Raw genomic sequence first — 27,258 nt, 5'->3', positions numbered from 1 at the left:
TGGATGGAGGGATGGGTGGGTGGGTGGATGGGTGGAGGGATGGGTGGAGGGATAGATGAGTGGGTGGGTGGGTGGATGGGTGGAGGGATGGATAGGTGGGTGGGTGGGTGGATGGGTGGAGGGATCGATGAGTGGGTGGGTGGGTGGCTGGTGGATGGAGGGATGGGTGGGTGGGTGGATGGGTGGAGGGATGGATGGGTGGATGGATAGTTGAGTGGGTGGGTGGGTGGCTGGTGGATGGAGGGATGGGTGGGTGGGTGGATGGGTGGAGGGATGGATGGGTGGATGGGTGGGTGGAGGGACAGATGAGTGGGTGAGTGGATGGATGGATAGATGAGTGGGTGGATGGGTGGAGGGATGGATAGGTGGGTGGGTGGGTGGATGGGTGGAGGGATCGATGAGTGGGTGAGTGGGTGGCTGGTGGATGGGGGGATGGGTGGGTGAGTGGATGGGTGGATGGATGGATGGGTGGATGGATAGGTGGAGGGATGGATGGGTGGATGGATGGGTGGAGGGATAGTTGAGTGGGTGGGCGGGTGGCTGGTGGGTGGAGGGATGGGTGGAGGGATGGATGGGTGGATGGATGGGTGGAGGGATAGATGAGTGGGTGGGTGGGTGGCTGGTGGATGGAGGGATGGGTGGGTGGGTGGATGGGTGGAGGGATCGATGAGTGAGTGGGTGGGTGGCTGGTGGATGGGGGGATGGGTGGGTGAGTGGATGGGTGGAGGGATGGATAGATGAGTGGGTGGGTGGGTGGCTGGTGGATGGAGGGATGGGTGGGTGGGTGGATGGGTGGAGGGATGGGTGGAGGGATAGATGAGTGGGTGGGTGGGTGGATGGGTGGAGGGATGGATAGGTGGGTGGGTGGTGGATGGAGGGGTGGGTGGGTGGGTGGATGGGTGGAGGGATGGGTGGGCGGGTGGGTGGGTGGTGGATGGAGGGGTGGGTGGTGGATGGAGGGATGGATGGATAGGTATATGGATGGATGAAAGCACTGGATCCATGGGCTGGCCAAGGAGAGTGAGCAGCAAGAGAGGAACAAAGGACCCTGAGCCTGACACAGAGAAGAAATCCCTGGAAAGTGTGGCATCTTTTCATCTCAAGGTGGCCTCGGACCCAGGAGACCAGCCTGTCGAGAAAAGCTCTCAGCTCTTCCAGGGTCTTGCATCTCCCTCCGCCCCCACCCCGCTGCTGACGGAGCCCAGAGCCCCGCTTTAGCCCCCAACACAGAGGGAACTGGTCCCCAGGCCCCCAAGGCCTCAGGCAGTGGAAAGGGAGGCTGGCTTGGGTCTCAGTGATCCCATCAGGGGAATGGGACAGGGACTTAGCCAGGGGGCTGCCAGAAATGCTGGCACATCTCCACGTGGGTACGGATTTCTCTGGACAGGAGGGTCAGAGCTTCCAGCCAGAACCTGTTGCCGCAAAAAAACGGACATGGAAGGACTGGGCACCAGCACGGGGGGCTGATTGCTAGCAGAGTCTACAGTCAGACCACGGCGGTCAAATCTTCGCTCCGCTGCTCGCTGGCTGCCTGACCTTGGACAAGCAAACTGTGTTCCTCCAGGTCCCCCCTACTTCCACACCCGCCCTATGCCCCCTGGTTCCTGGTGAATAGAATGTGGCAGAAATGAAAACGTGCCCTTCGGAGATGAGAGCATACAAGGCGCTGTGGCTTCCTCCTCGCTCCCTCTCGGATCGCGTGCCCCAGTGGGGAGACGGCCGCCATGTTGTGAGGCTGCCCAAGCAGCGCTGTGGAGATGCCCACCCAGAGAGGAGCCGAGCCCTCGCACTTACAGCGTGCGAGGGGCCAGCTTGGAAGTGGATTCGCCAGCCACGGTCAAGGTCCGGCTGGCGTCTCCACTGCAACCTCAGGAGAGACCCCGAGCCAGGACTGTGCCACGAACACTCCCCAATCCCTGTCCCTGGCAACCGTGAACGACGGGTGCTGATTGCTTGAAGCCACTAAGTTGTGGAGTCATTTGTTACGCAGCAGGAGATAACTAATACAGCCCGCAGAACTCCACTGTGCCTGGGCGCTAACCTGTATGGACGGACCTACCCTCTGGTTTCCAGTTGCTTCAGGGAGGTACCGGCCGAAGGGTGGAGGAGGGATAAGAGTGAATTCTGGGTGGTTTATTCCACAGGCTCTAAGTCACCTGTGCCTGTGCTGTTCCTCTCCTGGCATGCCCTTCCTTCCCATCTTTCAAGTCTCTTCTCAAATGTCATCTCCTCAGTGAAGCCCTCCGTGACCACCTGCTCTACAGTTTCCTTCCCCCACTCTGCCCTGTTATACTCTTCCGGTGCTGAAGACCAGAGAGGTTAAGACACTGGCTCACTGTCACACAGCGAGGACAGGTTGGCGCTGAGCAAGGAGCCCACTGGTGTGGCTGCCAGAGCGCACGACCTTGCCTCCGCCACTTCAGTGTCCAAAAAGGGGCTCTGTATGCTTCTCTATGAGGTTGAGGCCACCCCCAGAAGCTTCTGATGCTTGTTCAGAGTAGAGTCAACTCATGCCATGATCTCACGTCCCCGGCAGGCGCACCCGGATTTCCCACTCTCAGCCATGCTGTGCCCGTGTGCCCACCATCGGTGGCTACAGATACACCCAAGCAGCTCCCGGATGCCCTTGATGCTCAAGGTCCCTGAGAGTTCCAGAAGGAAGGATGACCTCCGCCCCTAGAGCTCATGGGGTGGGGTGCCTGGGTCTCTCTGTGGTTCCTTCCATTTCCATCAGGAGGCCCCGCCTGGAGACCTGGCTCTGCTGGTTCGGGGGGACCACCCATCCTTCACTGGGGGCAGCGACTTCCTGCTCATCCAAAGAGGACACAGCTGACAAGAGAGACCCAGCAGGGACAGAGCCTGGGCCAGCCTCCCCTGCGGGTGAAATACTGCCCAAGCAGCCCCTGCGTCAAGGAGCTGTAGCTCCATTTGCTCCATTAGGACAAAGAAAATCCCTTTCCTTTTTGTGGCGAGAAGCAGGCAGGGTCTAGGCTCCTCCCTGAGGCCCACCAGGCCTGCACAACCTGCCCCGTCCCCTCCCTGCCCTCCCTCCTCCCTCTCTCCCCCTCACTCCCTCTGCTCCAGCCACACGGGCTCCTCGATGTTCCTCCAACACGCCAGGCCCTCTCCTGCCCCAGGGCCTTTGCATGGGCTGTTCCCCCTGCCTGCTAATGCTCCCTCATCCTTCAGATCTCAGCCCAATGACACTCAATTGCTGGGCCAGGTGCCCTTGTGTAGTATGCAACCTGCACAACCACTCTGGTGTGAAGTATAGGGCATGACATGCAGTAGGCACTCAATAAATGCTCACTCTGGTGATCATTTCTGTCCCTCCGCTCCTTATACCTCTTTCTGAGTCCAGAGGCACATAGGCTTCACAGCTGATACCAGCAAGGGCCCCGGCCTTCCCCAGGCTGAGAGCAACCAGGACTCACCCCGGGCAAGGTCTTCTGTTCGTGCAGGGCGGTCTGGGCTTTGATGGCGGAGTCCCTGGCACAGTAGGTGAGAAAGGCACAACCTGGAAGGGAGAGACAGGGGGTGTTAAGAGAAAAGGATGATGTACAAGCAGCAGGATTCACAGTAGCCAAGAGGTGGAAGCAACCCAAGTGTCCATGGACGGATGATGGATGAACACAGTGTGGTCCATCCACGCACTGGAATATTACGCAGCCATGAAAAGGAAGGAGAGCCTGACACCTGCTCCAACGTGGATGGACCTTGGGGACATGACACTCAGTGACATGAGCCAGACACAGAAGGACAGACACTGTGTGATCCCCTCACAGGAGGCCCCTAGAGGAGTCACAGCCACAGAGACAGAAAGTGGATGGTGGGGCCAGGGGCTGGGGGAGGGGAGGGGAGTCAGTGTTTCATGGGGACAGAGTCTCAGTTTGGGGAGAAGAGAAAGTTCTGGAGACGGATGGGGATGGTTACATACACAACAGTGTGAATGTGCTTGATGCCACTGAACTGTGCACTTAAAAGTGGTTAAAATAGTAAATTTTATGTTATGTGTACTTTAGTATGATTAAAAAAGAGAGAGAAGTAGACGCTGGAATCACCTTTATTGGGGGGGCAGTGGCAGAGCTCAGCTCTCCCCTCCCACACCACACTCCCCAGGGGGGGAGACGGGGAAAGGGAGAGAGGAGCCCCAGCTGTTAATTAAATCTGTGGCTGACGCTGGCTGAAGAGCTGGCGAGGTGGGTGTGGAGAGTGGGCAGAGCTGCCGGCCCAGCGAGGGGGTGGGGACACCAGCAGCCTCCAGGAGCCAGAAGAGGCCCCCGCGCTGGGATGAGGAGCAGTGGGCTCTGCCACTGAGTTGCTTTGTGGCCTTGGACCGGACGCTGGCCTTCTCTGGGCCTCTTTCCCCGGTCAGAGAAGATGGTCCGAGAGTGTCATCGGATGGACCAATCAGGGGGCGGGGGCGGAGCTAGAGTGGGATGCGGTGCAGCAGCAAAGGGCAGAGCCAATCAGGAGAGGCGAGGGGCGGGGCCGGTCCTGAAGTGGTCCAGAGTGAGGGTGTGATTGGACGACGTCCCAGGGCGGGGGCGGGGCGTGCCAGGCGTGAGAACCACAGAGTCAAGAGACACGGAGAGAGACGGAGACAGAGAGAAGCCCCCAGGGAGGGACCAAGGAGATCGGAGGTATTTGGCAAGACGTTTGTCCGAGGCGGGGTGGGGGTGCAGGCAGGTGTCAGGTCCCCGGGGATGGACACAGGGGTCTGGGCCCCAGCGCTGGCCTTTGCCTCTTTACCCTCTGTGGACCTCAGTTTCACTGCCTGTGAAATGAGACCATCGCTGGCTGCTGTAATGCTGTCGGACCCTGTGTCCCCCACCCCCAGCTCCCTCTGCACCTCTCTGCCTCCCCCCTAGGACCCCCTGTGCAGAGCCCCTGGGAAGAGCTCCGTGGTGCCCGCTTCCACCCCAGACAGAAGCTAACTAAAGCTGCATCCTGTTGAGCTGTGGTCCCCACGGTGCCACTCCCACCAGCCGGACCGGATGATGGAGAGGGGTCCCCACCTCAGGCCCAAGAGGTTCCCTGGAGCCCTGGGGAGGGGGCACCAGGCAGAGCTGAGGACAGTTTCTAGCATTAGAAAAACATTTGTAAAATGGAAAATGGTGCAGCCACTGTGGAGAACAGTTTGGCAGTGCCTCTAAAAAGGTAAACAGAATGACCATATGACCCAGCAATTCCACTCCTGGGTATAGATCCAAAAGAATTGAAAATAGGGACTCAAAGAGATATTTGTACACCTGTGTTCACAGCAGCATGATTCACTACAGCCAAAAGGTGAAAACAACCCAAATATCCATCAATAGGTGAGTAGATAAACACAATGTGGTCCATCCACACACTGGAATATTACGCAGCCATGGAAAGGAAGGAGATCCTGACACCTGCTCCAACGTGGATGGACCTGGAGGACATGATGCTCAGTGGCGTGAGGCAGACACAGAAGGACAGACACTGTGTGACCCCCTCACAGGAGGCCCCCAGAGTCGTCACATCCACAGAGACAGAAAGTGGATGGTGGGGCCAGGGGCTGGGGGAGGGGATGGGGAGTCAGTGTTTCATGGGGACAGAGTCTCAGTTTGGGAGGATGAGAACGTTCTGGAGATGGATGGTGGGATGGTTGCACAACAGTGTGAACGTTCTTAATGCCACTGAGCTGTGCACTTAAAATGGTTAAGATGGTAAATTTTACATTATGTATATTTTACCACAATAAAAAATTGTAATTTGGATATATTTCAAACACATTCCTCCCCCAAAAAGTGCAGAACCTGGAAGGGTAGAATGTAACAAATAATTATAAAGTCACGTAACCATTTCACAGGTGCAGCCTGTGAAGTAGAACACGGCAGCCACCAGAAGCCCCAGCGTTCTTCCCACCCCACCACAATCCCCTCCATCCTGGAGGTAACTGCTCCCCCCCGCTCTTGTGATAACCACGTCCTTGCTTTTTTGTTATGATTTCGATGTGGCTGAGGGCTTCCTGCTTCTGAACTTAGATAAATGGGTCATAGCATATCTACACTCTGGCGTCCACCTTCTTCCACTCAACTTATACCCAACAACACGTGGTTGTGTGTATATTCCTTTGTGTTTCTCTATAATATTTTATCCTATGAATATACTACAAATTGGTTATCCATCCTCCTCTGGATGGCCATTTGGGTTGTCTGCTGTTTGGGGCCATCACGAAGAAAGCTGCTACAGAACATTCTGGTACATGTATTTTGATGCACAAAGGCATATCCAGGAATGGAATTGCTGCTTATAAGGTAGGCATATATTTAGTTTTAATCGATTCTTTCAAACAGTTTTCCAAAGTGGGTTGTACCAATACATCCTTCCACCATGGGGTCTGAGAATCCTATTCTCGCTTCCTTTTCACCAACTCTTGGTTTCGCCAGCCTTTTAAATGTTAGTCATTACGGTGGGTGTGCCATTGTATTTCACTGAGATTTTAACGTCCATTCCTCTAGTTATTAATGAAACCCGGCACCTGGTTGCTTTGTAGGAGTTCTTTATATATTGTGTGTGCTTATCCGTTTTGGGTTATTTGTGGGTAACATCTTCTCCCAATTCACGACTTGTCTTTCCACTCTGTGTGTGTTTCTATTTTCTGAATTTAATCCCCTAAGATCTTCAGGGAAAGAAGAGATGTTAAGACAACTAGCCCAAAGGTCTGAGAGAAGTTAGGCATGGCTGGCAAGAAATTGGACTGCAGGCAGATATAAAATAGGGGCAAACCCCTTCCTCCTTGGGTCATTTCTTGCCTGTGGAGCCCCGTCTGAAGAACCTGGAGGGTGCTGGCCCTGGAAGAGGAGAGTGGAACCCTCCAGCAACCTTCAGGGCCGTGAGCCTCTGGTCCTGGAAGGTTTGATGCGAGACGGAGGAAAAAGGAAATTGCGAGCCGCTGTCCCTGGTGCTGAAAGGCTTTCCTGGCCTCTGGGTCCAATCTCTTCTTGGACTCCTAGCTTCTCTTTTCGAGTTGGTGAAAATGTGTGATGTTTACCCATTTCTAGATAAATAGAGGCCTCGACTTTCGATTTCTGTTAGGGTTGAATTGTTTCCCCCCCCCCAAATTCATATGTCGCCGTCCTAAGCCCCAGGACCTCAGAATGTGACCTTGCTGGGAAACACGGTCGTCACAGATGTAATCAGTTAAGGTGAGGTCATAATGGAGATGGGCGAGCCCTAATGCAATAGGACTGGGGTCCTTGTACAGGGGGAAATTCAGACACAGAGACGCGCACGCAGGGAGAACGCCATGCAAATGTGAAGGCAGAAATCTGGGGGATGTATTGACAAGCCAAGGAACAGCGAGGACTGCCGGCACCTCCAGAAGCTGGGAGAGAGGCCTGGATCAGATTCCACTCGCAGTCTCAGAAGGAGCCCACCGAACAGACACCTTGGTCTCAGACCTGGCCCCCAGAACCGTGAGAGAGCACATTTCTGTCGTTAAGCTGCCCCAGTGTGCGGTACACCGTTGCGGCGGCCCTAGCAAATTAGTACCGTTCCCAACCAGCACAGAATTTTAGTGACGTTAGTAAAGTTCATTGGCTTTTAATACTAATAAGCTTATACTCCATACTGACTCACTTAATCCTCACAACAACCCCCACAAAGTAGCTGTTGGTATTGTCCTCATGTTACAGATGAGCAGATGAGACACAGAGAGGGAGAGTGACTTGCCCAAGGTCACACAGCCAGTAAGTGGAACATCCCGGGTTTAAACAGGCTCCACGGACTGTGCGCTAACCAATTGGATACACTGCCTGGGACCTGCACCTTTTCTAAAATTTTCCCCATGTCCCCATAGGCAGGCCCCTGCCTTACCCCTCCCTGAAAGGAACCTTAAAATAGTGCCACCTTTCTGAGAAGTGTGGGGCTGGGTCAGATGCCGTGGACCCCATCTCAATTGTGCAGGGTCTGGTTTGCTGCGCCCCAGTCTCAGAGGGACCCTCTGAGGGAAAACTCAGCCCATCCCGTGTCCACATCGAGTGAGCCTCTCGCCCCGAGTCCAGCCCCGGCCGCCCCCTCCCCACACATCAGCCTTGTTAATGATAAGGGGCTGGGGCTGGTGTCCAGCTGTCACTCCCCACGCTGGCCGAGCCCTGGGGGTCTGGAGGGGTGCGGTAGGAAGAGAGGGCAGTCCTACCCTCCCCGGGCATCTTACAGGGACAGGTCACCCAACCCTTTGCATCCTCAGACTATTTAAAGAGAATGGCACTATTGTATCTATTATTTTCCCCACTTTGCAGATGGGGAAACTGAGGCACTGGCCTTTAAGCCATCTGCCCGAGGTCACACAGAGACAGGGGTCAGAGGCAGGATTCGGACCCTGGAGGTCTAATTCCACCCTGTACCCTTCTCCACCGCCATATCCTCTCTCTTATAAGATAACAGCAGTGACTGTAACAGCTGATTCCCTGGGCACGTCCACAGGGCGGCCACTGTCCTCAGTACTTTCTCCACGTCCTTCTCGTCCCTGCAGGAATCCTAGGAGGACGGTATTAGGCAGAGTATGCAGGGATTGAGACTCAGAGAGGCAGAGTGACCTGCCTAAGACTGCACAGCAGGTGAGGGGTAGAGCTGAAATTTGAACCCCGGGGTATCCGACATCACGGGCTCCGCTCCCATCCACTGCACTTTGGGGCTTTGGTCCCTGGGGTGTGGAGTGGCAGAGACCCCAATTCTGCCATCTTCTCGGAAATTCACTCCAAACCTTTAATATTTTAAGACGAAGGTGGCCTTCAGAGCATCTATGAAAAGACGATTTTGTGACACCTACGACCTAGTCTAGACCCCATTGTTTGATGTAGATACATTGAATCATTAGGGAATTACTTAATGATACAGGCCTCCCAAACCTGGGGCTCCAAGGCAACCCTGCAGAGCCTTCAATGGTGGGGAGAATAGTGCCCACCTTACAGATAAAGAGACTGAGGTTCACAGTGGCCCAGGTCACCCACAGGTAGAGACACAGCTAGAACATGAGCCCATATCTGCGTGACCTCTTGCACAGGGCTCGTGTCACAGCCCACGAGGACGCTCCTCTCTCCAGCCCTGGGGATGCTCTCTCCGAGGAAGGGGACAGAGGTGGCCGTGGCAACTAGTCTCTGCTCAGCCTGGGCTCTGGGGACGACGCCCGGACTGATGGGTGATGCTACGGCTGCCCGGCTGGGAAGAGGCCGAGATGGACACACCCCTGTGTGTGGTCAGCCTGAGACAGAGGGAGGGACGCAGGGCTAGGGGAAGCTCAGAGGACGAGGGACAGCTCTGCCTGGGGGAGGGCTTCCTGGAGGAGGCGCCCTTGGAACTGAGGGCATAGGGAGCGGGCGCAGCTGTGTCTGGCATCTGGGACATGTGCATTCTGAGGGGTGTGGCATCTGAGAGATGCCGTTGGAGGAGGGGCACATGGACGGGGGCGAAGGGCTTTGAGGAACAGGTGGGGAGCCTGAACTCGTGTCGAGGGCAGTGGGGAGCCACAGCAGGCGTGTGAGCAGGGGAAGGGCGCAGAGCTGTGTGCTGGAAAGATCCTCTGGGGCAGCACAAAGGAGAGCGGGACAGAAGGCTGGAGGCCGGCGAGGAGACCGAGCCGGGGGACCACAAGGACAGAGAGGAGGGATGGATGGGACCCCCAAACAGGGCTTTGGGGGCAAGGGAACAGGAGGGTGTAGGAAGGCGGGTGCCTGGGACTTGCTTGGATGGTGGGGCATCCCCGGGAGGGTGCAGCCTACTGAATGGGGGTCCCCCCGGAGGAGATATGTCCACTTCCGGGAAGCCGTGAATGGCCCCTTATTCGGGAAAAGGGTCTTTGCAAGTGTAACTAAGGATGGCGAGATGAGCTCATCCTGGATAAACAGGTGGCTCCCAATCAATGACAAGTGTCCTTATAAGAGACAGAAGAGGGGACACAGGGGGAGGAGACGGCCACGTGAAGATGGGGGCAGAGACTGGGGTGATGCGGCCACAAGCCAAGGACGCCCGGGGCCCCCGGGAGCTGGGAGAGGCAGGAAGGACCCTCCCCTGGAGCCCCCGGAGGGAGCGCGGCCCCGCCACACCGTGACCTCGGGCGTCTGGCTCCAGAACTGGGAGAGAATAAACCTCTGCTGCTTGTGGTCACTTGCACGGCCGCCCCAGGACACTAATACACGGGGACCCCGGAGGAGGAGCAGTTTGGGAGACGAGGAACCCGGTTTGGGCCCTGCTGGATCGGAGGGTTCGGGGGCCATCAGAGAAAGGACCCCCAGGTTTGGCTAAAATTCCCCCAAACGGCGAGGAAGTCGCGGCTGTGTGCCTGGAGCCAGGCCCTGGGGCAGCCGCCCCCTGGCCTTCCCTGGAATCCCCTCTCCCCCGGCGGCTGTTCTCACCGCCCCCCCCCACAGAGGAGTGAACCCAGGCTCAGAGAGGCCGGGCAGCTTTCCTGAGGTCACACAGCACGTCAGAAACAACCCCTGAAGTTGAACGCAAACCAGGGGTGGGCAAAGGGCTTCTGAGTGTCAGAAAATTCCAGAGCGTTGGGCACTGCTTAAGTCGCTGAAGCTTGTTACACTGATCTAACGGCCCAAAAAGAAACACTGTTTTGAAAAGAAGGGCAAAAATTGGTTTTTCCTGCTTCCTATTCATAGTCCGTGTTTTCACGCATAAGTCTGGATTTTTGTCACTTCCTGCGGAGCTTGGTAGGTCCGGGGACTGATCCCAATGGACGCTGCCCCGTGCCCAGCTGCACCCTGACCCCGGCCACACCCCACGCTGGGCCTCTCACTGACCTCCTCCGTGGTCCACACGCCCTTGTCCTGGCGCCGCTCATTTCTTCTCGACCTTCAGGGCCCATCTGAGTCGCCCCCTCCCCTGGGAAGCCCCCCACTCCCCACCGATGTTGGGTCCGGTGCCCCATGGGGGGTTCCCGTGCCCGTGCGTCCCCCGTCCCAGCTCTGCTCGCTCGTGCCGTGACTACCTAGTAACACGTCCTTCTCCCCTCGGGACTGCGAGCCCCCTGGGGGTGGGGACAGGGTGTGTCCCTGTCACAGACGTGTCCCCAGCGTTGGGCCGAGAACACAGTGCTTGCTCAGTAAGAATCTGGCCACTGCTCAAGGCTCCATCCTGGTCCCCCATTGTCACCCCTCTGGACCAGGTCAGTTCCCTCCACCCTGCCCGCCACGGTCTGTCCTCCCCGCAGCCCCCACCAGAGGGCACCCGTGAGCCCCTGAGTCAGGTCCCCCTCCTCTGCCCACAGCCCTCCAGGGCTCCCCCTCCCTCCTGGGAGAAGCCCACGTCCTCCCCACCGCCCACCAGGCCTGCACAACCTGCCCCGTCCCCTCCCTCCCCCCTCTCTCCCCCTGGCTCCCTCTGCTCCAGCCACACGGGCTCCTCGCTGCTCCTCCCACACGCCAGGCCTGGTCCTGCCCCAGGGCCTTTGCACGGGCTGTTCTGGAATGTGCTTCCCCCAGGTCTCTGCACAGTTCACTCTCTCACTTCCTTTGCTCAAATGTCACCTTCTTAGTGAAGCCACCTTTGGGCACCCTGTCTAAAATGCCCTCACCCCCACCACACCCTGTTCTATCCCTCATTACCGTCTCACGTGCCGTATATTTTATTTGTTTATTTCTGTCCCCCCCACCGAAATGTCACCTCCACGAGGACAGGGGTTTTCACGTGTTCTGTTCAGTGCTGGGTCCCCAGGACCTAAACAGCGCCAGGCATACAGTAGGTGCTCCATAAATACTTGTTGACTGAATGAGAAATTTTGTTTCCAAACTGACCTGCTAATATCGAGACCCCCTCTTGAAGGCGGAAGCCACACTTGATTCATTTATATCCCTCCCTTCCCCCACCATGCCTCACGCGGGGTCAGTCGATGTTCCCTGAGCAATTATTATGCGCCAGCTGTGCTGGGGAAACAGACGCAGGAAACACACCCTTGTTCATCATCTCCCTGATCACCAGCATCTCCTCCTCCTCGCCCCAGCGGGGATCCCAACCATGACCGATCATGTGAACCTCCGTCTCAAACCCCTTTGATCCCCAACCCCCTGCATGCTGGGCACCCCGCATTCTTGGTCTTGAACCTGAGCTCCGTAATTCAGCGCTAAAGACGGGGCCCTCACCCTGCCCACTGCGTTTCTACTGTGTGATCTTGGGCCAGTCACTTAACCTCTGTGAGCCTCCACCTTCTCATCCCTCAAATGGGAATCACAACACCACCCACTAAAGATTACAGGAGCCACTCCCTTCCGCTGTGGGGCGACCTCTCCCCCTCCTCCTCCATCCTCTCTGGCCCCCACTCTGCTGAGAACAGTGGGGCTGACGGGTCCTCTCCCCTATCCACGGTCTCTCCCCGCACTTATAAACTCATCCATTCCTGTCCGAGGGGCAAGGCCTGGGGCCAGGGCTCACACTCCCAGACCCCTCCATCAGGGCACCATCTCCGGGCACACCTCCTGCCTCCCTGACTACTGCCCCTCAGCCTCCATTGCTGCCTCCTCCTCTGCCCTAGCCTCACATGTTGGGGCTTCTCGGGACCCTTCTGGATCCCTCGATCTCCCCCTGATACTCTTGACTCCTCCATAGTTACAGTCAGCATCACGGCACCAGCGATTCCCTCTCCATGCACCCACCACCCATCTGTCCATCCACCTGTCCACCCATCTGTTATACATTCATTCATCCATCCATCCACCTATCCATCTACCCATCCACTTGTCCGTCCACCTATCCACCTGTCCCTCCACCCATCCATCCACCCACCCATCCACCCATCCATCCACCCACCCATCCACCCATCCGTCCGTCCATCCGTCTGTCCATCCGTCCGTCCATCCGTCCACCCATCCATCCGTCTGTCCATCCGTCCACCCATCCATCCATCCATCCATCCACCCACCCATCCATCCATCCACCCACCCACCCATCCATCCATCATCCATCCACCCACCCGTCCATCCATCCATCCACCCATCCATCCATCCATCCATCCACCCACTCGTCCATCCATCCATCCACCCACCCACCCACCATCCATCCATCCATCCGTCCATCCATCCGTCCATCCAACTGTCCATGCACCCATCTACCCATCCATCCACCCATCCATCCGTCCACCCACCCATCATCCATCCACCCGTCCATCCATCATCCATCCACCCATCCACCCATCCACCCACCCATCCATCCATCCATCCATCCATCCATCCATCCATCCACCTATCCATCCATCCACCTGTCCATCCATCCATCCATCCATCCATCCATCCATCCATCCATCCACCCATCATCCATCCACCCATCCAGTGTTCCAGGCACTGTTCTACACGCTGGGGACACAGCAGTGAACACAAAAGGCAAAAATCTCCATCCTAACGGGGCTTCCATCCTACTGGGGAGGAAAGAAAAACAGAAGCAAAATCTATGATCTATGGTATGTCAGAAGTTTTCATTTTCACAGAAAAAAAAAAAAAAAAGGGAAAGCAGGGAAGAGGGATTTGGAGTGCCAGAGAGTGGCCGTAACTATAAATCATGTCTGCAAGGATGGCTTCACTGAGAAGGTGAAGTTTGAAGGGGATGAGGGAGGAGGCATGTGAGCATCTGGGGAAGAGGAGGCTTCACTAAGGAGGTGACATTTGAGCCAAGGCCTGAATGAAGTGAGAGAGCAAACCGCGCACAGATCTGGGGGAAGCACATTCCAGGCAGAGGGCACAGCCAGTGCAAGGGCCTTGGGGCAGGACCGGGCCTGGCGTGTTGGAGGAACAGGGAGGAGGCCCGTGTGTCTGGAGCAGAGGGAGGAGGGGGAGAGAGGGCAGAGGGAGGGCAGGGAGGGGACGGGGCAAGTCGTGCGGGGCCTGGGGGGCCGCGGGGAGGACGTGGGCTTCTCCTCCCAGGGAGGGGGGAGCCCCAGAGGGCTGTGGGCAGAGGAGGGGGACCAGACTCAGAGCTCACGGGCGCCCTCTGGTGGCGGCTGCGGGGAGGACGGACTGTGGAGGCACGGGCAGGGTCAGCTGTGCTGGTCCAGGCCAGGGATGATGGGGCTGGCCAGGCAGAGCCATCGGGATTTGCTGACGGAGGGATATGGCTGGGGGATGAGAGAGAGGGGAGAGTCTCCAGGACAACATACTGCCCACCAAGTGCTCAAGCCAGAATGGTGGTGTCACCCTACACCAGGAATTGTCCCCCTCCACACTGCGGACATCAGGGCCGGGTCACTCTCTGTGGGGGGCCATCCTGGATACTCTAGGGGGTTGAGCATCATCCCTGGCCCCACCCTCTCGATGCCAGTGGCTCCCTCTCCCGTCATGAGCCATGACGACCACAAATGTCCCCAGACATTGTCCAGTATCCCCTGGTTAAGATCTATTTCACTAGATCCCTCCCCCTTCCTCACCTACCCCGCCAAGAGTTAATGATTTGACCTCTTAAATATGTCTCCAGCTGTCTCCTCCTCTCCAGGCCCAGCTCAGGCCTCACCCTCTGACGCCTAGACCATGGCTCGGCCACCTCTCTGACCTCTGATCTCCCGTCCTGCCCTCATCCTTCCTCCACACAGGCCCCCGGAGGAATATCCCCCACCCAGCTCTGATCTGCCTATGTCCCTCCCAGGCTCTAAACCCCGCCATGGCTCCCCAGTGCTCTCAGGTCAAAGCAAGACCACCAGCCTCTGCGGCCCCTCCCAGCCTCAGCACTGCCGCCCGCTCGCCTCTGCTCTCGACACGCCCCCCACCGCCCTTCACCTGGGTCTCCTCCTGATCCCCCCACACAGCCCCCTTCCTGCCTCCAGGGGCCTCACTCTGGTTCCCCACCCCCTCCCCAATATCCCCATCTCTCCTCCATGCAGCTCTTCTTCAAAACTGTGGTAAAATACACGTAAAATTTGCCATCTTAACCATTTTAAGTGCACAGCTCAGCGGCATGAAGCACATTCACATGTTGCGCAACCATCCCCACCATCCATCTCCAGAACTTTCCATCTCCCCAAACTGAGACTCTGTCCCCATGACACACTGACTCCCGTCCCCTCCCCCAGCCCCTGGCCCCACCATCCACTTTCTGTCTCTGTGGATGTGACTCCTCTGGGGGCCTCCTGTGAGGGGATCACACAGTGTCTGTCCTGTGTCTGGCTCATGTCACTGAGCATCGTGTCCTCAAGGTCCATCCACGTTGGAGCAGGTGTCGGAATTTCCTTCCTTTTCACGGCTGAGTAATATTCCAGCATCTGGGTGGACACACTGTGTTCATCCCTCATCCGTCCATGGACATTTAGGCTGTTTCCTCCTCTTAAGCTACTGTGGATAACGCTGCGATGAGTGTGAGTGTGCAAACATCTCTTCGAGACCCTGCTTTCAATTCTGCTGGATATAGACCCGGGAGCGGAACTGCCGGATCACACTCGACGTTTGACGTTTTTGAGGAGCCACCTGACGACTTTCCAGAGCGGCGGCACCATCTTCGACTCCCACCAGCCGCGCACAAGGTGCCAATTCTCCACGTCCTCGCCGACACGTGCTGTCCTCTGCTCGGTTTGGTAACAGCCATCGTGCGGGTGTGGGGTGTACCCCACTGCGCCTCGTCTCTGTGGCTTTGCTCTCAACCCAAGGCTCACCCGCAGGACACCCCTCTCCGCCCCGCCGCCACCACATAGCACAGCCCTTAGGACCAGCTCGCCGCTCGCCGGCACAGAGTAGGTCCGATTTGCTCATCGGTGGCACATAGTAGGGACTCAAAAAGTAGTTGACAGAAGGAGCGGGTGGGTGGCTGAAGAAATGACCCTGAAGCCCCAAATCCCTTCAGGCGCTGATGTTGTTATGAACTTGCTGTGTGTCCTTGGGGAGGTGCCCTGCCTTCTCTGGGCCTCCATTTCCGCACACGTATAAGGGTGCTCTGGGGAGCTCTAGCTGTGGCGGGGATGTCTCATCTGGTCCCTCACCCTAGCAGAAGTTCAGGACAAGGATATAAATGAGTGCCCCCTCCCCACCTCTCAGAGGTGAAGACCCCACACTCAAAGGCTGCTGGGAGATGAGGGGGCGGGAGGAGCTGCTTCACTCCAGCTTCTAGCCCTCACACATCCGCCCTCCACGGCACCTCCCGGCGGAGTGCCATCTCTCGGGAGCCCCTCGGAGGAGCTGGGTTCAACTGAGGTGGCAGGAAGCTCTAGCCACGTTCTAGGACTCTGTGTCTTAGTTTCCCCATCTAGAGGATGGAGGACCAAAGTCCGCCTTCTCCAGATTCTGAGCTCCCCAGGGTAAAAGCCCACGTCCTCCCCGCGGCCCCGCAGGCCCTGCACGACCTGCCCCGTCCCCTCCCTGCCCTCCCTCCTCCCTCTCTCCCTCTCCTCCCTCTGCTCCAGCCACGCGGGCTCCTCTCTGTCCCTCCCACGTGCCAGGCCTGGTCCTGCCCCAGGGCCTTTGCACGGGCTGTGCCCGCTGCCTGGAATGCCTTTCTCTTGGCTTTAGAACAACAGCTTTCTCATCTGTCCTTCAGGTCTCATCTCAAATGTCACCTCCTCAGAGAGGCTGTCTTTGGCCACCCAAGGTAAGCCGTCATCCCACAACACACATTCTGTTTTATTTTCTTCATAGCAACTCACTCCTAACTAAATCTTATTTGTTTCTTTATTAATTTATCATCAGCCCCTCCTCCTGCCTGGATTGCTTTGTGTCCCAGGAGCCTAGCTCAGTGTCTGGCACGTCATAGAGACTTACAAAACTGTTGACATTCTGACTGCCTGACCACTATGGACCTCAAGCTATGGATATGCAAGCCGTTACTCAGAGTAATGATGTTAATCACATTATATAAACTCATTCTAAAGTTTACAATTACACTCTGAAGACAGCTATCAATATTCCTTCTCTTGTATGAATGAGGAAGCTAAGTCCCCCAAAATAAGGCGGCATGTCCAAGATCAGACAGAAATAAAAAGCAGAGCCAGGAATGGAAACCAAGTCTGTCAGACCGATGGCCATTCCCAGTCACCAGGTGAGGAGAAAGGTGGAAATGTTGGGGAGGTATCCAACTTCCCTCCTTCCATCCGCCCACCCACACCCATCATCCATCTATCTTTCCATCCACCCATCCCTCCATCCATCCATCATCCATCCTTCTATCTTTCCACCCACCCATCCATCCATCCACCCACCCATCCACCCATCCATCCATCCATCATCCATCATCCATCCATCCATCCACCCATCCATCCATCCATCATCCATCATCCACCACCCACCCACCCATCCACCCACCCACCATCCATCCATCCACCCATCATCCATCCATCCATCCACCCATCCACCCGTCATCCATCCACCCACCCACCCATCCATCCATCCACCCACCCATCATCCATCCACCCATCATCCACCCATCCATCCACCCACCCACCCATCCACCCAGCCACCCATCCATCCATCCATCCACTCATCATCCATCCATCCATCCACCCACCCACGCACCCATCATCCATCCACCCACGCACCCATCCATCCACCCACCCACCCATCATCCATCCACCCATCATCCATCCATCCATCCACCCATCCACCCATCATCCATCCACCCACGCACCCATCCATCCATCCACCCACCCATCATCCACCCACCCATCATCCATCCATCCATCCATCCACCCACCCACCCACCCATCCATCCACCCATCCATCCATCCATCCACCCATCCACCCACCCATCCATCCACCCATCCATCCACCCATCCATCCATCCACCCATCATCCATCCACCCATCATCCATCCATCCATCCACCCATCCACCCATCATCCATCCACCCACGCACCCATCCATCCATCCACCCACCCATCATCCACCCACCCATCATCCATCCATCCACCCATCCACCCACCCACCCACCCATCCACCCATCCATCCATCCATCCATCCACCCATCCACCCACCCATCCATCCACCCATCCATCCACCCACCCATCCATCCACCCATCCATCCACCCACCCATCCATCCACCCATCCATCCATCCACCCATCATCCATCCATCCATCCACCCATCCACCCATCATCCATCCACCCACGCACCCATCCATCCATCCACCCACCCATCATCCACCCACCCATCATCCATCCACCCACCCATCCACCCACCCACCCATCCACCCATCCATCCATCCACCCATCATCCATCCATCCATCCACCCACCCATCATCCACCCACCCATCATCCATCCACCCACCCATCCACCCACCCACCCATCCACCCATCCATCCATCCACCCATCATCCATCCATCCATCCATCCACCCATCATCCACCCACCCATCCACCCACCCACCCATCCACCCACCCATCCATCCATCCATCCATCCATCATCCATCCATCCATCATCCATCCATCCATCCACCCATCCATCCATCCACCCATTCATCTATCATCCATCCATCCATCCACCCATCCATCCATCCACCCATTCATCTATCATCTGTCCATCCATCCATCATCCATCCACCCATCCATTTACCCACCCATCCATTGATCCATTTATACTTCCATCCACCTACCCACACTTTCATCCACCAATCCACTCAGACATCCACTGAGTCACTGTCATCCGTCCATCCATTTGTGCCTACATCCACCCACTCACTTATCCATCTCTCTATCCATCTTAGCCAGCACACCCTCCCCCATCCCACCTCTCCCCCATCCTCCCATCCTCATTCCCTTGCGCCCTCCTTCATCGACATGCTCCGCTGCAAAATGACGAACCAGACGTGGTCCCTGTCCTCACAGAGCTTACGTGTCAGTGGTGATCACCAGGACCCTGGACCAACAGGACTTTGCTAGGTCAGTGTCTTCCAAACCTGGCAGCCCCACCCTCTGGCCCTGGTCACCTTCGGTCCAGCCTCCCTGGATGGCTTTCCCCCTGACTCTACGTCTCCACATCACGTCTCTTTCTCTGCCTCCTCTAATCCTCTTCCAAAATGGGTCAGGGCTCAGGCTGGGGGGCGTGACACCTAGCTATATCGCTGTGTGACTTGCGGCCGGGTGTGGCCCTCTCTGAGCCCCAATTCCTCATCTGATCCCTGTGGGGGAGGGGAAGCTGGTTCCCTGAGAACCATTGCCCTCTGAGCACATCTGCTTCTTTGCACTCCTCTCTTCCCACAACGTGGGCCTCGCCCTAGGGGGAGCTTCCATGTTATCCACCCAGGTGTCTAGGGGGTCAGCATCCTGAGCGAGGCTGCGAGGCTGGGCAGAGGCTGGTGGTGGCAATGGCAGCTCCCTTTCCGTGCAGGTCTAACCGAGAACTTCTCTTGCTCCAAAAACTTCCACGGCTCCCAGTGCCCTCAGGCAAGAGTCCAAACTCAGCCCAGCATCTGAGACACTTCAGGGTCCAGCCCCTGCTGACTCTCTGGCCTCATCTCCCAGGCCTCGCTTAATTCCTCCTCCATGCCCCTTCACACCTCCAGGCCTTTGCGAGCCCAGCTCTCTCTGCCCGTAGCCAGCAGGACAGAGACCTCCACCTGGCCGACTCACTGCTGTGTTTCACACTCATCGCAGGGCCCGGAATGCAGTAAGTGTATCTCTGGATAAATAAATGAAATGCTTTCTCCACCTGGCAAGCTCTTATTCACCCTTCAAAGCCCCAGATCTAATGCCCCTCCTCCAGGCAGCCAGATTTCCCAGCTGAGCCCCCGATTCCTTATCCAGTTCCCTCAACCCTGCATCTCTCCCTCTGACCCAACCCTGACCACTGTGTCGGTAGGTGCCAACGACCAGCTCTGTCTCTCCATCAGCAGGCCCTCAGACCTCCCTTGATTGGTACAAGAGGAGGCCCCAAAAGGCTTTCAGGAAGTGTTGGCTGAATGAATGAATGAATGAATAGTGTGGTCCTACTGAGTGTTCCTAATGGCCAGGTTGCCACCGGCCAATAGCGGGGTGACAGAGAGAGACACGAGCCTATTTCAGAGAAACTCCTGGGTCCATCCCCAATTCCAGAACCTCTCAGAAAAGCCTGGCCAGATGAGCCCCACATCAGAAGGGGATCCTGGGGCTCCCAAGGCCCTTCACTCCTTTCCCAGCAGGACAGAAACGGAAGCTTCCAGCGTTAGCTCTCCTCCGGGCCTTTGCACATGCCGTCTGCCAGGAACACCTCTCCCATCACAGACCCCTCTCCCCTGGTGGTCTCAGCTTAGGCACACCATACGCCCAGCTCCCACTGCCCAAGCACGGACTCTGTGCCCAGCCCTGTGTCACGAGCTTTACCGCCATTCTGGTCCTCACCTTCCCCCCAACCCCCTCTGAGACGGGAGCCCGCTGGTCTCCGGATTCTAGAGATGACAACTCTGAGGCTCAGAGACATAAAAATGCTGCCTGAGTCCACACAGCCGGTAAGACGCAGAGAAACTGACTCGTCTCAACGCCATGCTCTTAAGTGCTCTCCCACACTGGCCGCCTCCTCCAGGAAGCCCTCCTGGTCTCCACGCCCGCAGGGGTGGGGGCCTCCTCTGGGTGGTCCCCGCTGGTGTGTTTCCACCATCGCAGCCCTGACATCGATGCCTTGTCACCTCCTAGTTCTTCACCGTGTCCCCCGACCGGATAGGGCTCTGGCGGGGGGGGGGGGTGGGAAGGGTCCCAGGGGGATTTTTATCTATTTTGCCCCATATTGTATCCTGGGCCTAGAAGGGGGCCTGGTACACAGCAAGTGCTCAACACACGTTGATTATATGGTAGACGGATTCGTGTCTTGTTCACTCCATCATGAACCCCATAGGGATTCCGTGTGAACAAATGCTGGTACACAGTAGGCGCCTAATCACTGCTCTCTGCCTGAAGGAGGGCAGAAATGATGTCACGGTCGCCCGTAAGGCCCCAGGGGCCTCATAAAAGCCTGTTAAATCAACGAAGAATGGGCGGCTGGGGAAACTGAGGCACAGAGAGGGGGGCGCCCGGCTGGAGGCCACACAGCCAGCCCCGGTGGCTGGCCCCCGCCTCCGCCGTGGGAAGAGCCGCTCCCCCTCCGTCCCCCTGCCAGGCAGCGCGTCCCCCGGGGCTGGCACGTCACACGCGGAATCTCACGCCTCAGAGCTCCGCGAGCTCCAGCCACCTCCCGCCGGCGAGCAGAGCAGCTGGGGCTCCCATGGCAACCGCAGGCCCCCGCCCGCCCCCACCCGCCCCAGCCCCTCAACCTCCGCCTTACGACAAATATTGTCATTAACATGCAAACGCATATGCGATCACCATAAGCGGGGGGCCACACGGCAGCCAGGACAGCCCTCTCTGGGCGCCTGCCCCTGGGCAGGGGGGCATCCATATTCGCCCCGATGGGGGAGAGGGCACCTCGGGGCCCCCACGTGCTCCCAGCCCCCTTGGAGGGACGTCCCAGAGGGGGTCTGTCCACTGTCAGGGGACTGGAGGGGGCGATGCCTGGACCTGGCCATAGGGAGCCCCATCCTGGCCCCCCAGTTCCCGACCTGAGCCCCTGGGCTGGGCTGGGGGCACAGGGGGAGGCCCCCCTTCTCGGGAGGAGGCAGACCTGGGGGGCGGGGAGCAGCCTGGTGGCCTCGCTGCTCCCCCTTCTCTGTCTCTGTCCCTCACTCCCGCCCTCCCTCTGTCTCTCCCTGTGTGTGCATGGGGGGGTCCTCCGTCTCTCCCTCTCTCTGTCTCTCCCTCTCTCTGTCTCTCTCTCGTCTCTGTGTCTCTCCATCTCTCCTTGTGTCTCTCCATCTCTGTCTCTCTGTCTCTCTCCATCTCCGTCTCTCTCCCTTGGAAACAAAACAAGCCGGCGCCCACGGGCTGCCCTCTTTCTGAGGACCCCTCGCTTCCCTCCCTCTCCCCCCACCCAGCCCCATCCCCAGAGCCCAGGGGCCCAGCTGGACCCCCTGCCTTTCTCTGGGCCTCAGCACGGAGCCCCCTGCACAGGCCCTTGGGAACCGGGGTGCCTCCGCCCCACCCCTGGCCGTGCCCGTCAGATGCCCCAGCCCCCTCCCTCCCCAGCATCATCTTTGGGGGGCCTCACTCTGGGTCTGGGGGAACCTGTCACCCCTTCGTCACACACATAAACTTCTGCTCCCCCAGCCTGGGAGGGAGGCAGGGGGTGAGGGGGACCAGCTCTGGTCAGCCTTGGGACCAGTATGTGCCCCTCCGGGCCTCAGTTTCCCTCCTATGGGAAATGCACTGATGCTTGCCAGCCCACCTCAGTGGCGGTCCCTTCAGGGGGGGATCACACAGGCCCCTGAACACGAGCATGGAGGATGCGATGGTCGTGAGGATAGTGGCGATGCCAAGGGCCGGGGTCACTGTGACCCGCAATGGACGTTGCGCCCGGCCCCCCTTTGGCCCTTTCAGCTGCCCTGGTGCCCAGCCTTGCGGGATCCCATAGCATCCGGGGCCCAGAAGGCTCTGGGGGGGATTTCTCTCCACCTCCCACCCCTGCCGCTCTCAGCCGGCACCAACGCCGGACAGCCGGCACCCTGTTGACCCCCAAGAAACCAAACCGGATAAGTGTTGGCGAGTGGGGCCCGGACCTCCCCTCTCCCGCCGACACCCATTCATCATTCCACCTTCCTTCAACTGAGGCCCAGAGAGGGTCTCTGGCCAGAGGCCACACAGCTGAGCCCCAAACCCAGGCCTCCATCCCGGCCGCTGGCCCTCCACGCCCCCACCTCCAGCTTGCCCCCCCCGCTCCCTCCCACAGGTGAGGTCCCACCAGACCCAGCACAGGTGGGATCAAGAGGGGGGTCCATTCCTGACCTAAGGGTACTGGGGGGTGGACACGAGGGGAAGCCCCCCATCTGTCACCCCCTGGCCCGGCATCCTGGGCTCGGACGGACCCAGGGCCCCTACAAAGGGCTGGGTGTCGTGGACGCCCCGCTTCCTAATTTTCACCCTCCGAGGAAAGCTCGGAAATGGGAAAGACCCCGAAGCGCCCCCAATCCTGACACTCTCCAGCCAGAAAAAACATAACCCACACTCATCCGGCCCTGCTCTGTTGATGGTGGGGAAACTGAGGCTCCGGGCCAGGTAAAAACTCAGCCACAGCCCCCCCATCTCTCCTGGCGGCGAGGTGGGGGTGGGGGGATTTCCAGGGGAGATTTAAAACTGAGAAGTGGGAGAAGGACCCCTGGGCGTCTCCATCCCCCTGCACCCCATCTGTTTCCCTGGCCCAGAGCTCACCAAGCCTTTCCATTCAACATGTGGGGGGCCACGTGGACACCCCCCACTCCCATCAGATTCTTTCTAGAAATGGGCTCTTCAGACACGCCAAGGGGTGAGCGTGTGTGGAGCGTGTGTGGAAAGAGCCCTCCACGCAGCCGTAGACCCCTGAGCTTGACTCACGGGCGAGCGCGAGCCCCCTGCCCTCCTAGGCCACATGGGCGAGTTAGATGTTCCAGGCTCAATTTTTTTTTTTTTGGTGATGGTTGGATTTGAACAGAGGTGGGGGAGGGGAGGGGTTCCTTTCTGCCCCCAGGGTAACAGCTGGAGGGTCTAGCTGAAGTGACAGGCCTGGTTTCCATCCCACCAGACTCTCCCTGTGGCTTGCCCCAACCCATCATCCATCCATTCATTCATTCATTCAACAAACATGTAAGTCATGCTTATTGCGCCTGCAACATGGAGGAAGGATGGCGACAAATGGGGTTTGAAATAGGTCATGGGCCCTGGTCCACCCCCGAGGCCCCTCCAGGGTCTTGCCAGGGGTGTCCAGCACAAAGCTTTGGCCACCCCCACCCCCGGTCCCTGACACCCGACAGGAGAGCTGTCAGAGCTGCCCCAATTCAGACACTGGGCCCGTGATGGGAGCCCAGGCTGGGGCCACGTTCCCTGGGCACCCCCTCCCAGCACGCCATCAGAGAGAGAGTCACGGGGGAGGGAGGCAGGCAGGCCTCCCCGCCCCAGCGGCCTCCCCGCCGCGCTCACAGGTCGCCCACGCCTCCCCGGCCACCCCGGGATCTGGGCTCTGCCAGATGGACGGTCCAGGTTCATCGTCTTTGGCCTCAGACCTCGACACATTGCTAACAGGCTCGGCCAGTTTTAACTTGAGCCAAAGGTGGAGGCAGGGAGGGGAGGGCAGAGAAGCGGAGGGGGGGGGGTGCTGCTCCGAACAGAGAGGGTGGGCAGGGGGGAGGGCGAGCGGTAGCATTTTATCCACCCGAGGCTGGCGCTCCCCCACCCCCAGCCTGGCTCAGCTCCCTGCGCCCCCCACCCCCGCTTCCTTTGTAGTTACCGGTTAGCCAGGGGTCCTGGGCATCCGTGTCCCCCGCGGCCGGCCGGACCTGCCCCGCCGGCCTGGCTTTGTGAGAATGACCAAAGCAACAGAGTCCAGAGGTGCAAACTTCCCGGACGGGGTCCAGGGAGGCTGAATGAATGGGGGGGCCGGGAGGGGGGGCAGCTCCCCCAGCAAAGGGGCAGGAAGGAGCGGGTGAGGGAGGGAGGAAGGGGTGGGGGTCTAGAGGGAATGGGAGGGAGAGGGAGAGAGAGAGAGAAGGATGCTGGGGGGGGAGAGGATGGGAGGTAGAGGGAGATGGGAGAGGAGAGAAAGGAAAGAGAGAGAGGGAGAGAGAGAGGATGCCGGAAGGTGGGGAGGGAGGGAGAGGGGGCGGAGAGGGGAGGGGGCCAGCTCGGATCTGTCAGCTGCACCCCCAGAGGGGGGAGGAGGGGGTGGGTGGAACAGGGGGGAGAAACGATGCTGTGGCTGTAGCCGAGGGAGGCGGCGAGGAGAGAGGGCTGGGGGAGAGAAGACGCCGGCAGGTGGGGCGGGGAGGCCGCGGGAGGAGAGCGGAGGGGGGCCGGGGCGCCCACCTTTGTGCATGCCGGTGTAGGGGTCTTTGAGCACCGTGAGCTCGTAGATGCGGCCGAACTGCTCGAAGAGCGGCTTGAGGTCCTTCTCGTCCAGGTTGCGCGGGATCTGGCCCACGAAGAGCTTGATGGCGTCCAGGTCCTTCATGCCGTCGGGCTGCCCCCCGGGGGGCTCGGGCCCGCTGCTGCCCACGGGCGAGGGCCGCGGCTGCAGGAGCTGCTGCTGCTGCCGGCGCGCCTCGCTCTCCGTCAGGCGGGCCATGGCGGGCGGCGGCGGGCGGCGGGCGCGGGACCGAGCCGGCGGCGGCGGCGGGCGGCGGGCGGACTCGCAGCTGGAGCGACGGACGCCGCCTCCCGCCCCCCTCCCGCCCGGTCCCCGCGCCCTCCTCCCTCCTCCGCGCGCCCGCTCGCTCCAGCATCAGGACCACAAAAGGGCGGCTCCGCAGCGGCCCCTGGCGGCCGGAGCGCGCATCGCCGCGGCGCCGCGCGCATCCTGCGTCCCGCGCGCGTCCTGCATCCCGCGAGCAACCCGCGAGCGTCCTGCATCCCACCAGCATCCTGCATCCCACATCCCGCATCCCGCGCGCATCCTGCGTCCCGCGCGCATCCTGCATCCCGCGAGTGTCCTGTATGCTGCGCACATCCCGCATCCCGTGCGCATCCTGCGTCCCGCGCACATCCTGTATCCCGCGAGCATCCTGCATCCCGCGAGCATCCTGCATCCCACATCCCGCATCCCGCGTGCATCCTGCATCCCGCGCGCATCCTGTATGCCGCGAGCATCCCGCGAGCATCCCGTGAGCATCCTGCATCCCGCGCGCATCCTGCATCCCGCGAGCATCCCGCGAGCATCCTGCATCCCACATCCCGCATCCCGCGAGCATCCTGCATCCCGCGAGCATCCTGCATCCCGCGCGCATCCTGCGTCCCGCGCACATCCTGTATCCCGCGAGCATCCCGCATCCCGCGCGCATCCTGCATCCCGCGCGCATCGCGCGAGCATCCCGCGAGCATCCTGCATCCCACGAGCATCCTGCATCCCACATCTCGCATCCCGTGCGCATCCTGCGTCCTGTGCACATCCTGTATACCGCGAGCATCCTGCATCCCGCAAGCATCCTGCATCCCACGAGCATCCTGCATCCCACATCCCGCATCCCGCGTGCATCCTGCATCCCGCGCGCATCCTGTATGCCGCGAGCATCCCGCGAGCATCCCGTGAGCATCCTGCATCCTGCGAGCATCCCGCGAGCATCCTGCATCCCACGAGCATCCTGCATCCCACATCCCGCATCCCGCGCGCATCCTGCGTCCTGCGCGCATCCTGTATACCGCGAGCATCCCGCGAGCATCCCGTGAGCATCCTGCATCCTGCGAGCATCCCGCGCGCATCCTGCGTCCTGCGCGCATCCTGTATGCCGCGAGCATCCCGTGAGCATCCCGTGAGCATCCTGCATCCTGCGAGCATCCCGCGAGCATCCTGCATCCCACGAGCATCCTGCATCCCACATCCCGCATCCCGCGCGCATCCTGCGTCCTGCGCGCATCCTGTATACCGCGAGCATCCCGCATCCCGCGAGCATCCTGCAGCCCGCGAGCGTCCTGCATCCCTCATCCCCCATCCTGCGAGCATCCTGCATCCCGCGCGCATCCCGCCTCCCACCTCCAGCACCCCACGTCCCGCATCCGGTCTCCCGTGTGTATTGCACAGCCTGCATCCCCGTGCCCAGTCCCAGCAGGGAAACTGAGGCCAGTGGGCCCACAACCCCTACCTTCTGGGTGAGTAACCAGGAAGCTTTGGGCAGGACAGATCCAGCTTCCAGGTGGCACTGGCTCCTCCCACTGAGAACAACAAGAAAAACACTAAAAGCGCACTGTTCTAGAGGATGCTTACCTGACGTTGACCTGGCTGTCCCCAGCACTTTAAGTATGTCACTCGTTAATAATAAGAATAATAATTTCGGCAATAAGATGGAACACTTTGATAATGCTCTGTGCCAGGCGCTGTGCTCAGCGCTTTTATTATTTATTGAATAGAAATAGCAAACATTGTGTTTTCATCAACAGCAACCAGAAGTGACACTTTTTATCACAACTGTTATGTGGATATACTGTTCAAAATACTTCAAAGGATATCGACGCATTTGGGCCAAGTGCTCTATGGGCGTCATGATGCCCCTCGTTAAAACTCTTCAAAGATGTCCCCAAATTAAAGCCCAAGGTGCTCCCCGTGGCCCCCCAGGCCCTGCCCGACCTGCCCCGTCCCCTCCTGGCCCTCCCCTCCTCCCTCGCTCCCCCTCCTCCCTCTGATCCAGCCACACGGGCTCCTCGCTGTTCCTCCAACATGCCAGGCCCTGTCCCGCCACAGGGCCTTTGCACGGGCTGCGGTCTCTGCCTGGAATGCCCTTCCCCCAGATGGTGCATGGCCCACTGCTTCAATCCCCCATCACTTTCTCTGTCCACTTGATCTAAAATCATTCAGCCATCATTAC

General features: G+C 58.9%; 1 protein-coding gene across 11 annotated transcripts in view; it reads right to left on the bottom strand.

Moving 5' to 3' along the window:
* Positions 1–25,028, bottom strand: part of CELF5 (CUGBP Elav-like family member 5) — a 50,163-nt gene extending 25,135 nt beyond the window's left edge. For 10 of the 11 annotated variants that reach the window (XM_058537710.1, XM_058537713.1, XM_058537708.1 and 7 more), the window contains exons 1-2: positions 24,770–24,914; positions 3,435–3,517 (exon numbers count right to left, since the gene is read on the bottom strand). In XM_058537710.1, coding sequence (XP_058393693.1) covers positions 3,435–3,517; positions 24,770–24,914 — 228 coding nt within the window. Of the gene's footprint in view, positions 1–3,434; positions 3,518–24,769 lie in introns of all 11 variants that reach the window. The other variant, XM_058537707.1, reaches the window with a different exon arrangement.
* Between the last annotated feature and the right edge of the window lie 2,230 nt (positions 25,029–27,258).

The sequence above is a fragment of the Diceros bicornis genome, unplaced genomic scaffold (genome assembly GCF_020826845.1).
Source record: "Diceros bicornis minor isolate mBicDic1 unplaced genomic scaffold, mDicBic1.mat.cur scaffold_67_ctg1, whole genome shotgun sequence".
Lineage (NCBI taxonomy): Eukaryota > Metazoa > Chordata > Mammalia > Perissodactyla > Rhinocerotidae > Diceros > Diceros bicornis.
The sequence above is the reverse complement of the archived record's forward strand: the minus strand, read 5'-3'. Positions and strand labels throughout refer to the sequence as shown.